General features: G+C 44.7%; 1 protein-coding gene across 3 annotated transcripts in view; it reads right to left on the reverse strand.

Moving 5' to 3' along the window:
- SP3 (Sp3 transcription factor) overlaps window positions 1–14,339 on the reverse strand; it is a 36,025-nt gene extending 21,686 nt beyond the window's left edge. The window contains exons 1-5 of one of the 3 annotated variants that reach the window (XM_051787395.1): window positions 13,388–14,339; window positions 12,929–13,053; window positions 12,636–12,749; window positions 1,658–1,748; window positions 383–1,552 (exon numbers count right to left, since the gene is read on the reverse strand). In XM_051787395.1, the coding sequence (XP_051643355.1) occupies window positions 383–1,552; window positions 1,658–1,748; window positions 12,636–12,749; window positions 12,929–13,053; window positions 13,388–13,394 (1,507 nt within the window). In that variant the 5' untranslated portion in view covers window positions 13,395–14,339. Of the gene's footprint in view, window positions 1–382; window positions 1,749–4,246; window positions 6,309–12,635; window positions 12,750–12,928; window positions 13,054–13,387 lie in introns of those variants that run through there. The other 2 variants (XM_051787394.1, XM_051787396.1) reach the window with 2 other exon arrangements.
- Window positions 14,340–15,197: the final 858 nt, after the last annotated feature.

The following is a 15,197-nucleotide window of genomic DNA, read 5'->3' on the forward strand; positions in this document are numbered from 1 at the left end:
ATTCAGGACTAGGAAGAATGGGTATGCTTACGATGGGTATGCCTTAGAATAGTGGCAGTTGAAAGCCAGATTTTCCCTCTTTCAATTTAGTATGCAGATCTTCTGCATGGTAAGTCTTGTAACCATCTATAAACACTGAAGTGCTGTTAACTAATAGGACCAGTTGGGAGTTACAGGAGCTTATATGAAAAGAAGTGAAGTAGGCTATGTTCTACCATTCTAATGGAACAGTACTTTCAAATAAAACCTATCATCACTATGCTTAACCCACCGTATTATGTAGGCTTCCACAGCAAAACAATCATGTTCCGATAATCACAGTTTAAACCAACGACATGCAGTAATATAAAAGAATTTTCTGCAAAAAGAGTAAAATAAATACCTGCAGGACTGCCAGCATTTTCTCCTTGATGCAGCTGAATACCAGCAGAATCTATAGAGTTTACTGTAACTGTCTGTAGATTTGGCAACTGAGCAGTGCTTAGACTAACTGGAGTTGACGTCAACGCCCCACCTGCTGCAACTTGGCCAAGAGTGAGAGTCTGCACAGGGGTCAGAGTTATTTGTTGACCAGGTGCATTCTGAATTTGCAAGTTCTGCAAGTTCTGAACTCCTTGCACTTGAAACGTCTGCCAGGTTATCTGCCCAGAAGGGGTCACTGTTTGTGCCTGAATTAAAAAAGTTCCAGGATTCAGCTGTAGTTGAAGATTTTGAAGAGCCTGTTGAGAAATACTTTGACTTGCTTGTACACCGTGGATTGTCTGTTGCGCAATACCTTGTACAATCTGGGCTTGACTGGTTGGCTGCTGAGATTCCTGTAGCTGTATGTGTTGTACAATTGGCTGTGCTGTGGAGACCTGAATATTCTGAGCCTGTGTGTCATCAGAGACTGACGTTTGGATGTAATTTCCCTGAAGATCAGAACTATGAACTTGAGCATTGGTTGTGGTCAAGTCATTTGCATTTTGTTCCAATATACTTGAACTGTCTATGGTAACGGGCAATTGTGATGAAGATGATGTTGGCACAAATAAGTCATTATCAGTCGCGGTTTCTGTAATTTCAGGAGAAACTTGCTCACCAGTCCTTTCAGAAGTATCTGAACTCTCCATGGCTTGTCCAGTATTTATCAAGTGCCCATCTGCATTAATGCCTGCTGTCATGGTTTGAGAACCACTGCCAAGTCCCAGAGAATCTAGATCGACACTATTGATGGGTACAAAAGTAATATTTCCTGGCAGTCCAAGAGGGACGTTAGCAACTACCTGTGCTTGGCCAGGGTAGGATGAACCACCAATTGCAACTCCCTGAACCTGGACTTGACCAGACTGACTAGATAAGATATTCTGAATATTAGCTGAAGATGTTCCAGAGGCAATGATGGTTTGATTAGAGCCAGGAATGATCTGAATTTGACCACTTTCTTGATTTATACTGCTATTATCAGAAGAGGCTGCAAAGCCAAGTTGAACTTGCTGACCATCCGCTGTCTGGATCTGGGGTATTACTTGGTATTGTACGTTAGACACTGTACCATTCGACGAATCTGATCCTGGTGCAACAGAAAAGATTTGTTGATTTTGCAAACTCTGAATAGGAAGGACATACTGCCCACTTGAAGTTACTGTGGCAGCACCTGGAATCTGTACTATATTACCAGCTTCGTCCTTTATAGTGGTAGGAGCTGCAGACAAGACCTCCCATCTGTTTGGAGTTCCGGCTAATTGCACAGAAGCCAAATCCCCCGTCTGAATAAAAAGAAAAAAGAAAAGACAAAATTAAAACAAGTGATGTACAGACTATGTGTTAGACCAATCACGCAATTCAACACTAGTTATTGATACACTACTGGAAAACATGCAGTACAGCCTGTATGAACATCAGCAACTGGATTAAAACTATGAAATACAGATTTTGAAAGTGAGCTAATGCCTAACTCAGGGTAACCAATCTGTAGGTTTTGAGCTGCACGTTGCTTGCAGACCTGTCAAACACAGCTCCTATGTCATGGCTATGTCAGGTGACCAGCAGCAGGGTTATTCTGGGGGGGTAGGGCTGCTGGGTAATCTAAACCCCTGGCTCTGGGAAGAAGGGAGCTGGCAGGGGCTCCTGGAGCTCTCAGCACCAATTTACCCCAGGACTCAGCTACACCCTGCACCCAGCCTGGCACCTATCACACAGAAGTGGAGGAATTGCCGTGCAGCCAGTGCTGCCTGTATCTCCTGGAGCTCCACTGCCTTTTGACTCTGTTATGATAGAGGTGAGCATGTTGTGACTCTCAGCAGTACAGAGAATGTTAAGAGGTGGCACAGTCACACAGCTGGAAAGACTGGACAGCCTCAGTCAAGTTACACTAACACAAAGTCCTACTATCTAGAAGCTTATAGGAGTTAGTGTTTCACTAGGAAGAAGGCTTCTAGGATTTTTACACTGATACCATGGTAGGATTAGACATATGTATCATTTGACTAATTAAGTTGGAACAACAGAAAAGACCAGTGTTTCACAGCAGACCCCCTAGATGGTTAAAGAACCTAGTATGCTACTGGATTTTATTCAGCAAAGAAGAGGTAAAAAGCACTTACCTTTCTTTACCAAAGCAAGCTTTTTCAGAATAGGGTATTAAGAATTAGATTTAACATTCTGCAATGCTTAGCACAGATTTGCACAGTCAACCAACTTGATATTGTAAATAATAATCAATCTAAAGAATATCAAGTTTCTCTTTATCTGTTTTACCACACTACAGTAAACCAATAGAATAACTTAATATTTATCAACAAGCAACCAACTTGTCTTACAATCAATTCAGCTTTGTGAAACAAATTTAGTCCCTTTCTCAAAGTCCAGAAGACATAGAAAGAAAACCTCTATTTTGTCCTTCTGCACTGATACTGTGATCACTCCTGGTAGGGAAATTACCAGAGCATATCACAACTTCTTTGTGATGCTGCATTCTGACTTCATTTACAATAAAACCTGAATATGCAAAATATAGCATTCATCTAACTCTTTCCTAACACAGCACTGAGACTTAGCCAGCTTGAATGAATCCTGTGGCAGCTGAGTGAATTTAGTCCACAGCACTGGATGGGACTTTGCTCGTTTCACTTTCTTATCCTATTCCGGCCCACAACACTAAAATCTTCATATGTACAAAAAAATATTCTATTTTCTGAGTGCTTATTAAAAACCAGTTTCACTGTGCTTGTCAAGCTTCATTTCCAACAAGGAAACACATATCTTGGTTCTAAATACCTCTCAAGAACTGTACAAATAATGATTGTGAAAAAAAAGAATGCTGGCCTTCTTTAGCCCTCAAAGATATGGGCCATTCACTTAAGAGTTGGACTCAATGATCCTTGTGGGTACCTTCCAACTCAAGATACTCTGATTCATAAGTGTGATTCATAACTTTTCATGTAGTTTATTAGTAAACAGATTCAGCATCACCAGAACAAAACTAATTTTATGGCCTTAATGCTTCAAGGAAGAGAAAGAGTAAAAGGAGTAATTGTAATTCCATTTTATTATTTTATTTTCCTCTTATACCGATTAACCTGTCATTTACAGAATATATTTAAATCCTTTAGTCTTTCAAGCTTGTAACTTATGATATTTGAAAAAAAAAAGTAATATTCTATATCATATATCTTATCTAGAAGGTGGCAAAAAATTCCATTTTCCTCTGCTATCACATGAGCTTTATACACTTGAGTTTAATATTGTTTACATACAGTTACCAGTTGCTGAAATGCTGCTAAGAAAGTTCATAACTACTCAATTCACAAGCATATAAATACTTATTAACTGAAGGTTTTATAAAGTAACAAAACACCCATAAAAGTTACAAGGTAAAACATCAGTCAGAAAATATCAAAAGCAAAAATATGATTGTTATATGGTTTAAGTGTGTAATTATAAAATAAATGTATAATAACGTGCTGATAGTAGCTGTTAGAACAAAAGAGAAAGAAAAAGTAATGGAAACCATTATAAGTCTGATATAATTCCTCACTGATATAAAACTATGTACAAGCAAATGTTGCATGTTTACGCTAAAACTAGACTGATCTAGTATGCAATAGCATGTCTGTGTGTACTCTTATGTAATACATATGAACATCCTCCACAGAAATAGTTCAAAGGGAACCTGTCTCCATGATATGGAAATAACCTCCGTTATTGTAATTCCAAAACATGTAGGTTCCCATATTGCCATTTTCATGTTAGGCACACATCTCACCTTTTCACGATCTAGTGAAATCTTCCCTCAAATCCTGCTCTGTAAGACTTTTAGCACAATAGAGCCACTCTTCCAATAGATGTACTCGTCAGTCCATGGAGAAGTTCAGGGCAACCATGCATGAGGATATGAAGCCATTGCTACACACAGCACTAAATGCCTGTTATTCACATGTTGCTCTTACACTGGCTATATCAGACACCACCAGACGAATCACGAGGAGGGAGGGGCAAAAAAAGGGTGAGGCTTTCAAGAAGCTATCTGGCAGCTATTGAAATTACTAGCATCAAAGCATGAAAAAAACCTGTATGGTAAAGAGTATTTAAGGATGATCTCTAACCTCAAATGGTCATCAACCTGACATAACAAGATTGACTCTTATACCCTTTCTCAAAGTCTGATGAGCTAGTAGGACATTTCTTGGACTTCTTTCCTACTAACTAAAAGAGTAGTAACCTTTCTCAGCATCCTCAGGCAATTAAGCATTTTGGTAGTAACTCAAAAGTTCTGCAACTGATATATGAGCAGTAACATCTGCAGCCTACTCATTTACTGATCTTTACAATGTAGTTGAAATCCTCCCAGTTTTATTTGTTGTCTCTCAGCCATCCATGAAAAATACTTAAGAGGGTAGAGATAAGGCAACAGTTCTTTTCCTTATCAACTGATACTCAGGCAGCAGCCATTTGGAAACTGTTCCTTTAAGAGAAGGCTGGACGGTTGCAATCCAAAGGCTCCGTTTCAAGAGGAAGGGACAAAGATCTGAGGAAAGTTCAGCACTAGCCAGCCAAAGAGGAGAGAACAGGAAGCAATGGGGAATTCACTGGAAGCAGCATCAGGAAACAAGAGAAAGAGACAGGAACAGAGCAGAGAGAGTAGCTGACACAAGACATGGGAAGAATTAAAATCAAATGATATGTCCACCTGGAGAAAGGTCAAGTAGCAACAAAGAGTGGAAGCAACAACTGCTGTTCAGCTTGTCTTTTGATCCTTTAACAGGCCTTGTATAATTTCTAGTGGGTAAAATAAACAGATGTCTCTGAGCCAAAAATCCCCTCTCTGAAGAATCAGGGGTCATGATAAATAAAAATCTAATAATTGTCTTGTTCAATGTGTTTAGAAAAAATTAAAGCAACATTAAGTCAAATGTGGAAGGATATAAAAGAAAGGCATAGAGAAGATAAAATACCTTTTAAAAGTGATCTAAACCATATTGAATGATAGGACTTGGGTTATAAAAAATAAAATATCCTTCGCCAAAGTAAAACTGGAATGGAAGAAATATCCCTGTGAGAACCTGCCAGGTTGTAGACACCTGAATTTCAACGTGCCAAATGTGACCAACTGAGTACATGCCTTTAGCCATCAGTATTTTATTGCTAAAGAACTACTGAATGCTTATCTCTGCTGGTCTATTGTGGACTGCTTTTTACTGCACTTTTTGGAAAGTCACTTTTGCCCCATTTAGTCCTGGAGCAAAAGCATCCACAAAATGAGCAGAGGTGGACAGATAATGAGTCACGAGCTCCTAAACATTTAAAAATCACATACCAAAAGAAGAAGATTGGACACTGCCTCATCCAAATTGTTGTTTTATGAAAGAGTTAGGGTTCTAATGCATGAGTTTAATACCATGTGTTTACCAAGCTACAGTAAACTATCTGTGCATTCTTAGGTCATTACAAATACTAGATAAAATGCATTTGCTTCGACTCTTTCATTAAAGTATGAGTTAATACATTCTATCTTGTATTTGCCATAGGTTAAAAACATGTTAAACATCCGTCACTGTGGTTCAGTTGACATAAAGCTGCTTGTTAAGGCAAATTAATTCTGTTGCATGTTTCAGCCCTCTACCAATGAAGCCACTCAATTCAGAGAAATACATATGCCCAAATCAAATGTTTAGAGAAACAAAGAATGTTTCAGGGAAAAAGTATTATCTGGGCCTGCTTAAAATGTTACTTTAAAAGACATGCTAATTTGGTGAAATACATCTGTGTCTCTTTTAAAGAACATCATCTTTTTTCTTAACATAGACAACTGGAGTCAAAACTTCAGCAGCTTTTTATCAATCAGCAGAAGTTCAGAACCTGCCCAAATTAAGACAATGCAATATTCCTGATGTTAGTAGAAACAAGGAAGCTGCAATACTAAGGAATGAGACATGGCAACAAGGAGACGTTTTTAACAAGACTGTAGGTAACTTCATTTGTTTATCAATTATTAATCTATATATGTGTATAAATCTCAACATAACTACATGCCAAACTAGAAATTAGCATTGTGTGAAATGGTTTGTTTTCCTCGTGCTTTTAACTCAGGTGCTGAAGGCTCATTCAAATCATCAAGAGGGACAAGACAGGAGGACCTGAGATCAGTCAGACTGAACTTGATCTTTGGGAAGGCAATGGAGCAAATAACCTTGAAAATAACCTTGAAAAAATTAGCCTTCAAATAAATTTAGGGGGTGTGGCAGGGGAGAAGGCAGTGATCAGAAGTAGCCAGCCCAGATTTAGAAAGTAGAAATAACTAAGTAACTAACCTGACAATGGGCTATGATCAGAAGACTGGCTTGGTAGATAAGGTTATGCAAGGAATATTATTTATCACTACTTCAGTCAGGCTTTTGACTCTGTCCCCCATAATGTAGGAAAAAACTTTTTTTTTTTTTGTTACCATAAGGGTGATCAAACACTGGAACAGGCTACCCAGAGAGGTTGTGGAGTCTCCATCCTTGGAGGTATTCAAAACTCACTGGACGCAGTCCTGAGCAATCTCCTCCAACTGACCTGCTTAGAGCAAGTGGGGGGGAGACCAGACATTCTCCAGACTCCTTCCAAGCCTCAACTGTTCTATGAAATCTTAGACTTCTTACTAATGTTTAAAATTACAGAGAGAACTTTCTGGTTTATGCTGCCTTTAAATATGGAAATGTTTTAAAATGTACATTTTCTTACTTTCTCCAAAACTGTAAAGCAAAATAAAACATAATTTTTTTAAAGAACATCCTTAAAGCAACTTCTTCTAGAAGAACTTCTATACTTCATTCTAATCCAGTACTAGAAAGACTGTGTTCCCCTGGACAGCAACAGGGGAAATACACTGCTAGTCACTACATTCTACCTGAAACTTCTTTATTCTGCAAAAGTATAAAACAGAGAGAAGTAAGACAATTTCAGGCAGACTCTTCTATAGTGGCTGAACACATTCTGGTACATCTGTTCACATCCAGAAACACGGCATCAGGAAGCTATCTTATCACTCACAAAGGAAAAAATGGATGTCAGAATGTCCTAGTTAGGACAGCTGAGATCAGTTCATCATGGTGGGTGTAACCCAAAACTGTATTCTATAGCCTTCCATGTCATTTCCCAGAAACTAGACTATTGTTGTCAATAGACTATTCGCACCCTCTGCCCATAGAGCCTGACTCCTCAGGCTATAAACTAGGTGTTAAGAGGCCTGTGAGATAGGAGGATGTTTCTGTCCTCACACCCTTTGTGAAACTCCCCACCCTGAGGGGAGCACTGAACATTCCTGCCTGAACTGGAGGATATATAATCTTGGAGTTTTGGAACATTTCTCAACCCACTCGTGGGATCCAGAGGACGGCTGCATCTCATCGCTCTCAACCAGACTGAGACCACCACTGGACTGCGATCACCAGTTCTGGCCAGACTGCAGCAGCTCTCCCACCAGCAGGTTCTTCCCCTCTCCCTTTACTTTGGACTCAAACAGGGCCCAAGGAACACCACTTTGTTCAGGCCCCAGGGTACTGGGTTATACATTTGGGTTTTTGTGGGTTGAGACCAATTGTTTGTTTGTATTATTGTACTTACTGTATTATTTTAATAAATTGTTATTCTGACTTATAATCTCTCCTTTGAGTTGAGTTCATTCCCCCTGCTGGTTAACTTTTAAACCAGCACACAGAATAATTCTGAACTTCCTCAAAATTATCATATAGGCGAGAGAACCAAGTGGTATAGTTAACTCTGACATGTGGTATTCATGCATATTTTTGCCTAGTGGAAAACATGAAATTTAAAATGCCTTCCAATTTCTCTATGCTATCATCACTATTAGTATTTCCCCCTAAACTGAGGTTGAGCTAGGTGCATCTCAGATGGTTACAGTAATGTTCTGAGGCATAAACAAACTGGAATTCCAGATTTTCATTATGTTCTGTGAAGCAGTGATATTCAATTCTAAAGCTCAAGTTATGCCAAAGCAGTCTTAAAACACTGTAACCTTTATTTGTAAAAGATACAAAGAAATGCTTTGTCTACACCAGATAAATGATACTCATCTTCCCCACATTGCTAATTATTAAGCTGTCCAAATGTTTTCCACATCATGTTGGTAAGCAACAAATTATATAAATAATTCCCCTCAGCCTTTTTTTTTTTTAAGACTGGAGAATCAGCGTACCCAGCACCACACTAGATGCAACTACATACCACAACTGGGGCAGTCATTTCTGACAGCTCCCATTCTTTGGTGGCTGCCAGAGCCCACAGTTATCAGCCAGCCTGTGCTTTTCCCAATTCACCCGCCTTCCAGACCTCCCAAACAACCTCCCATCAGTCTTGCACTGCATCCTCACCTATGCCAGTGCCACACAGATAACCATAAGAATGCTCTTGGGAGTGTGATAGTTAAAGTGCGTCTTTAGTTTTGCATTACAATGAAGTAAGAGAACATAAACAACTGGTTATCAGCTCAGCTTTATGGCTTCTTAAACAATTATCTGATCACGCCAACCATACAGCTGACCAACCATCAACGCTTTGTCTGACCTAAATCTGTTGGCCTTTTCGTTTTCACCCCTATGCACAGCTCTGCCACCTTCTGCTTTTTTTCTCATTTTCACCTAATGCTAAAATCTTCGCAGATGTTTAAACTGGAATGAAACTAGAGTATTTATAACTAAATGAAAAAGAATCCTAAATGTGACAGTTAGAAGTAGAATTATTAGTCAATGATAAATAGTGAAAAAGCAAGACCCAAAATAAAACTTCTCAGACTTTAAATTCCCAGGAGAGGGAAAGACATCCAGAGACCAAAACATGAGCTGTCATTCTAGGTCAAGCAGTAGTGCATACCATCCCAGCAAGGCTCTCACACATACGAGAAGGCAGCAATATTCAAGGCAAAGTTTCCATGGCAAGCATTTGAACAAACCACGGATGCAGCAGTATGGCAGCTGAGGAAAAGATTCTCAGGTAAACAAATTCAAGGTCATGTACATGAAAATCAAAAAGCAGCAAGCAACACACAAAACAGTGGTGTTGGTTAATCACAGGTAGAACAAATCATGGAATCAAAGCTGAAAGACTTCAATCTTCATCAACGCACAGAGAGACAAAATTGGAAAGTAATGCCTGTTAGGGCCTCTCATTCAAAAGCAAATATAGTTCTAACCAGAATCCTGGGCCAAGCTGAAAACCTTTTGGACTAGAGACAGCCTGCCAGATCATTGACAGGACGGAAAGAAGAAGAGGGTTGAGTTTAATTCTGTCAATTGTTTTCATGTGCTTTCCATTACAAGCAGTTGCCATTTTCATTAGTCTTTTTACTTTGCCACTAATCCTGTCAGTGGCATAACAGCAAAGACCACTCAAACAGTAGGCCTGGACTCAGATACCAATACAGAATCATAGGATAATTTCAGTTGGAAAGGACTTATGAAGGTCATCCGTCCCAACCCCTGGGTTTAAAGCAGGGACAACTAGATCACAACAAACAAGATCACATTTGCTCCAGCTCTTCCTCAAATCCCATACACGCAATATTCCCTACATTCCTACGGGAGTTTTGCTGTTGCTTTTAAATCATACTGCTGGTCTCTTGGGGAGCAGCTGCAGCATTCCATTTCAGCCAGGAAAGCAGTGTGCTAGCCCAGCATATGGGCTCCAGCCCTGCCAGTTTCTAGGAAGCAAGTGTCAGTCAGTAAAACAGTAACAAAACACCCCCCAAACCACAGTGCCACTAGCCCTACACATGCAGGCTCTTCAAACACTTCTAAGAGGAAATACTTAGTTTAACTTTTACTATCTCTTTGTATGGATTGAGAATTCTACCAGATGTTCAGCAGACAGAACTGCAGTCCAGGTATAGAACATACCGGGAAAGGGCTGTCTCCCTATCGCTACATTAGGCACTATCACCAATACACAGATATCAAACTGATTCATCTATACTCCTGGGAAAGGAAGGAGCATCACAAACTGCAGGAAGACACTTATGTCGCTATCTATGCGTACAGATTTCATTTTCATTATGAGGTACCTACAACTTAAGGCTTTTTAGCTCCTTCCTCCTTCTTCCATCCTCTGATAAGATAAACTCAGGGGATCAGAAAAAAAAATCTTTACTGCACTAAATCCCTTTTGGCCTTCTGTTTTTCACAAAGAATGTATTTCAGGGCCTTTAGTCCCTCCCCTCTCTTTATTAAGGTCATCTTAATTAACTCCAGTGTCTAGTTCAGCTACTGTAGGTATCTCCTCCAATTTATATTTAGTTTCCACCTAAAATATTCTGAATCATTCAAGAGTTATGTTGTAGGAGTGTAAAAATTACCAGAATGCTATAACCTAACTCACAGAAGATATGTAGGAGGGGCCTATCTGCATGTATGAAAAGTAGTGAGTGAGCTTATATTCAGATTTGGTTTAAGTAAGATTTTGGTTTCTCTTGAATTGCATCTGCCTTGCCCTGAAAAGCTTCTTATACGTAAACACAACAACAGATTAATTTAACAGGAATAAAGAAATACCATTTCAAAACTGCTTTGCCCATTTTGAACTATCAGGAACCATTTGTCCTGTACTACCATTCTAGTATCCTGTCAGACCTAGTACTGCTCATCCTAAGCGAACAACCCCTCCTCACGGTGCACAATTCCACATTTACAATGAGAACAACCTTAAGGTGAACATAGGAAAGGAAGCAATCGATAAAACATCATTTTTCAATATGTATGTTTATACTTTTCAGTGCTGTATGCATCCAGTATTATGAAACAAATCTCAGAGGTGTCAGGCACCTAACAACAATAGAAAGATTTTTAAAAACATACTGCTTGACCAAATAAACAAGTTTGGCAGAAAGGATGCTTGAAAGGCAGTCAGAATCTTAATATATTTTTGAGCTCTATCATTAGTCTACAACCTGCTGTATGACCTCAGACAGCTATTTTACTTCAGCTTCCCTTTATGTAAAGTAAGCTGAAATGCACAGATGAAAAGTGCTTTAAAGTTTAGCACTCAAGTATTTAGAAACTTAACATCACTAACACTTCCACATTTGTTAAAAGCTTGCCACAGACAGTTCATGCACCAGTATAATGCTTTGAGTTTTTCTTCCTACTTGCAGAATTCTAAAACATACAAGGCTGTTGTATGGCAAGTTTAGAAAACAAAAGTTTTTTTAAAAGAAAAGAAAAAAGGTTTTTTTGCTAATTTTAAAAGTGTTTTTGTAAAGAAAAACTAAAATTAGAGGTAATATGTCCGGCTTTCCAAGGCCAAAAAAACTACTTCAGTTTGTCATTTTAGAAGATATTTTGGAACTCTATTTAATAAACCAATATTTTCAGCTATCTGGAAATGCACAAGAGCTTTGAGTTCTATAAGCGTATGCCAACAAAAGAGTTTAGCCAGACCAATTAAGAAACGTGAGTTTCCATAAGGCTTTTGTTATGCGGATTGTCAATTTAGCTTCAGCACGAATACATTTCTAGTCTGCAAGATCCCTCTCATCACGCAAGGTCCCAAGGTCATCAAGGCTCCTTTTAGAGCCGACAGCGCATGAGAGATAAGGACAGAAATTCGGTTTGCAATACGAGGAACCGCACGATAACTCTCCCTAGAAAAAACAGCGTCGATACAGGAAGCTGCTTTCCACCACTGCGTTCGCTTCTAAACAGCCATTTTACTTCACTACATCCTTCCCTACAGCCAGCCTTCATTTTGTGTTCCTGCCTGGCTGCGCGGTTCCCGGCTGACAGCCTGGAAAGGATACCAGGGGCGCGCTCAGGTGGAGGTGAGATGCCTCCCAGCATCGCCGGGTGCCGAGTGAGCCGTTCCGGTGCCCGGGTCGGGGGAGGGAGCCTTCCCGCCTCCCCCCCTTTTTGAAAGTAAATGAAGCCGCCGCTCCCAATGGCGGGGGAGGGGGGAGCTTGGCTCCCTCCTCCTCCCGGGAGCCCGGCTCCTCCTGGAGAGGCAGGGGAGCCCGGGGACCCCTCTCCTGGCAGGTCGGCCCTGCTATCGTCCCTCCCCCCGGGCGGGCAGTGCCGTGTGTCCCGTCCCTCCCCCCGGGCGGGCGGGCTGGCTGTGCAGTCTCTCCCCCCGGCAGGCCGTGCGAGAGCGGCGGGGCGGGCACTCACCGCTCCGGCAGAGTGAGAGGCAGCGGCGGCGGCGGCCTCATCCTCCTCCGGCGACGGCGGGCCGATCTTGCTGCAGGTGGCCGCCAGCAGAGCGAGCGGTGACGGCTGCGCGTCCTACCCACAATGGGCGGGTTCAGGGAGAGAAGGGGGGTGGCGGTTAGTGCGGGACAGCGACCGGGCTCCTCGCAGACGCGCACACAGGAAGCGGCGGCGGCGGCACCGGCTCCGCACCCGCTCACAACGTGTCACCCGGGGGAGGGGGGGGGAAGGGGCCCGGCTGGGCCTGCGCTCACCTGGGGGGCGGCCGCCCCGGCGGAGGCCGAGGCGGCGCCGTTGCCGTGCTGGAGATACTCGCTGTGGCTGCTGCTGTCCACGTCTAAGGCAGCCATTTCCTCTTGTTTCACGGGCTTCTCGGGAGCTGCGGGCACAGCGGGGAGGGGGAGGGGAGAGTCACTGACGGGAGCGATCACCCCCCTCCCTCTCCCTCCCTCCCTTCCTCCCTCCCTCTCCCCCCCCCTAACCCCAGCGCTCCCCCCGCCCTCCCGCACGGAGCCCTCCTCCTCCTCCTCCTCCTCCTCCCCGTGCTGCTGCCCCTGCCCCTCTTCTCCCTCCTCCCCCTGCTCCTCCTGCTGCTGCTCTCAGTGCCGGTCTCGCCTCGCTCGCACACGGACGCTCCGGGGCCGGAGCGGGGACGCGCAGGGCCGGAGCAGGAGCGGGGAGCCCCCGGGGCGGCTCGGTCGGTGCGTACGTACCGGTCATGGTGTGAGTGCGAGCGGCCGGCTGGCTGGCTGGCTGGGCGGGAGGCAGGCAGGCAGGCAGGCTGGCTGGCTGGCTCGCACACAGGCCCTGCTGGCTGGGGCTAGGCGGCTGCCGCCGGGGACATGCTTATTGTGCTCACGGCGGGCTGAAGCGGCGGCGGCGGCCCGAGCCTACTCCGGTTTTTTTTTCCTATTTTGATTGACGGTGCGGGAAAGCCGAAAGGTGGGGCTTGCCGCGGGAGAGGGGGCCCGGCCGACACCGCCGCCCGCCCGCCCGCCTGCCAGCCCGGAACTCCCGCCCACGCCCGCGCGCGCGCGCGCTTATTGGCTGCGCCGCGGCGCCGCCGCCGCCCGCACTGGCCGCCCGGGCTGCCAGTCACCCGCCGGGGGCGGGGGGGGGCGCCCCATGCCGGGGCGGCTTCCTGTTTGCCAGGGCTGGTGCGGGGAACAATGAGCGGGACCCGCCGGGAGCCCGCGGCCCGTGCCCGCCGGGCCCCTCCGCCCCGCCGTCGCCCCGACAGGCGGCCCCGCCGCCGCGCCCCCTTGATTTCCCGGGGCCTGTCCGCCCGCCCGCCCGCGGCGCAGGGGTCAGTGCACAGCCACAGCTGCGCGGCGGCGGTGGCGCTCTCTCCTCCCTGCCCGCCCCCCCGCGCCCCCGCCGCTCCTGTGCCCGGGGGGCGCCGGGCCGCGGCCGCGCTCGTTCGAAATCTTCCCGCCGGGGCTGTCAGTCACGGCTGGCGACAGCCGCGGTTCCGGGGCAGCGGCTGAGCTGCGTCCTGCCTGCACACAGCGCCGCCGCCGCAGCGCTTTGTCCCGTCGGCGCTAAGATGTCGGCGCAGCGTCCCCAGGGGAGCGGGCCCTGCCCGGCGGGTGCCGCGGGCCGCCCCCCCTCGGGACAGGGCACCCGGGCCAGCGCCGGGGGCCGCTCACGCCTCAGTGGGGCGGCCCTGTCGTGACGCGGTTGCATAAGCGCTGTGGCTGCAGCGGGCTCGCACCTGCCTGACCCGGCCGGGCCGAACATAAAAACCTCCTCTGCCTCCTTTGCAAAACAGAGCCCGTCGAGGGTAGGGCTGTGAGTTAGATTTTAGCGCGACACGTCCTCCCAGCGGGAGTATCTGCCCTGAACTGGGGAGCCGAGCTTTGGCACCGATCGGGTGTTTGTGCCAGCAGGTTTTATTTTGGTCATGTTAAGGAGAATTAATAAGATTCCCCTCAGCGTCAGTTTGCTGCTCTGCCCCTCGTGTTACGCAACACAAAGGAAACTGGGAGCTCTCGGATTGTTAAACTAAGGCAGGAAATATGTTTAAAGCGTTACATAAGTATATGATGATACAGGAATGATTATTAGTGGGGCCTGTTTCTCTGTTACACCGCGTAGCTTGTGAAGGGTTCCTGTAAGGGGAAGAACATCGGCTTGGCCTTCCCTTACGTCTAAATGCATGTGCAGGGTGACAGATCAGTATGTGGGTTGAAGCAGTGATTTTGACCCTTAGCTTGCAAATTCCCCTGAAGAATGAGTTTTAATTAGTTACCTTTAGTGTGGTGCTCCAGACAGTCTGAATGAGGTGGAAAAGTGTTAGACTGAAGAGCACAAACCTACTATAGTGTTACAATATTTAATGTAATTAGCACTGAGGATTACCTGGGACATACAGCGAGCACAGTCTCTCATATGTCAATAGTTGTGCTGAGTATTTGTAGTCACCGGCTATGCAGATAAACCCAGGTGAGGTTAGTAACTAGGAAACCTAGAATTATGGTCAGGATTTTCAACAGCTTCTCTGAGCAGAGAATAAACTTTTTA

This window comes from Manacus candei, unplaced genomic scaffold, assembly GCF_025592945.1.
Source record: "Manacus candei isolate 608988 ecotype Guabito, Panama unplaced genomic scaffold, ASM2559294v1 h1tg000023l, whole genome shotgun sequence".
NCBI classification, from domain to species: Eukaryota; Metazoa; Chordata; class Aves; order Passeriformes; family Pipridae; genus Manacus; species Manacus candei.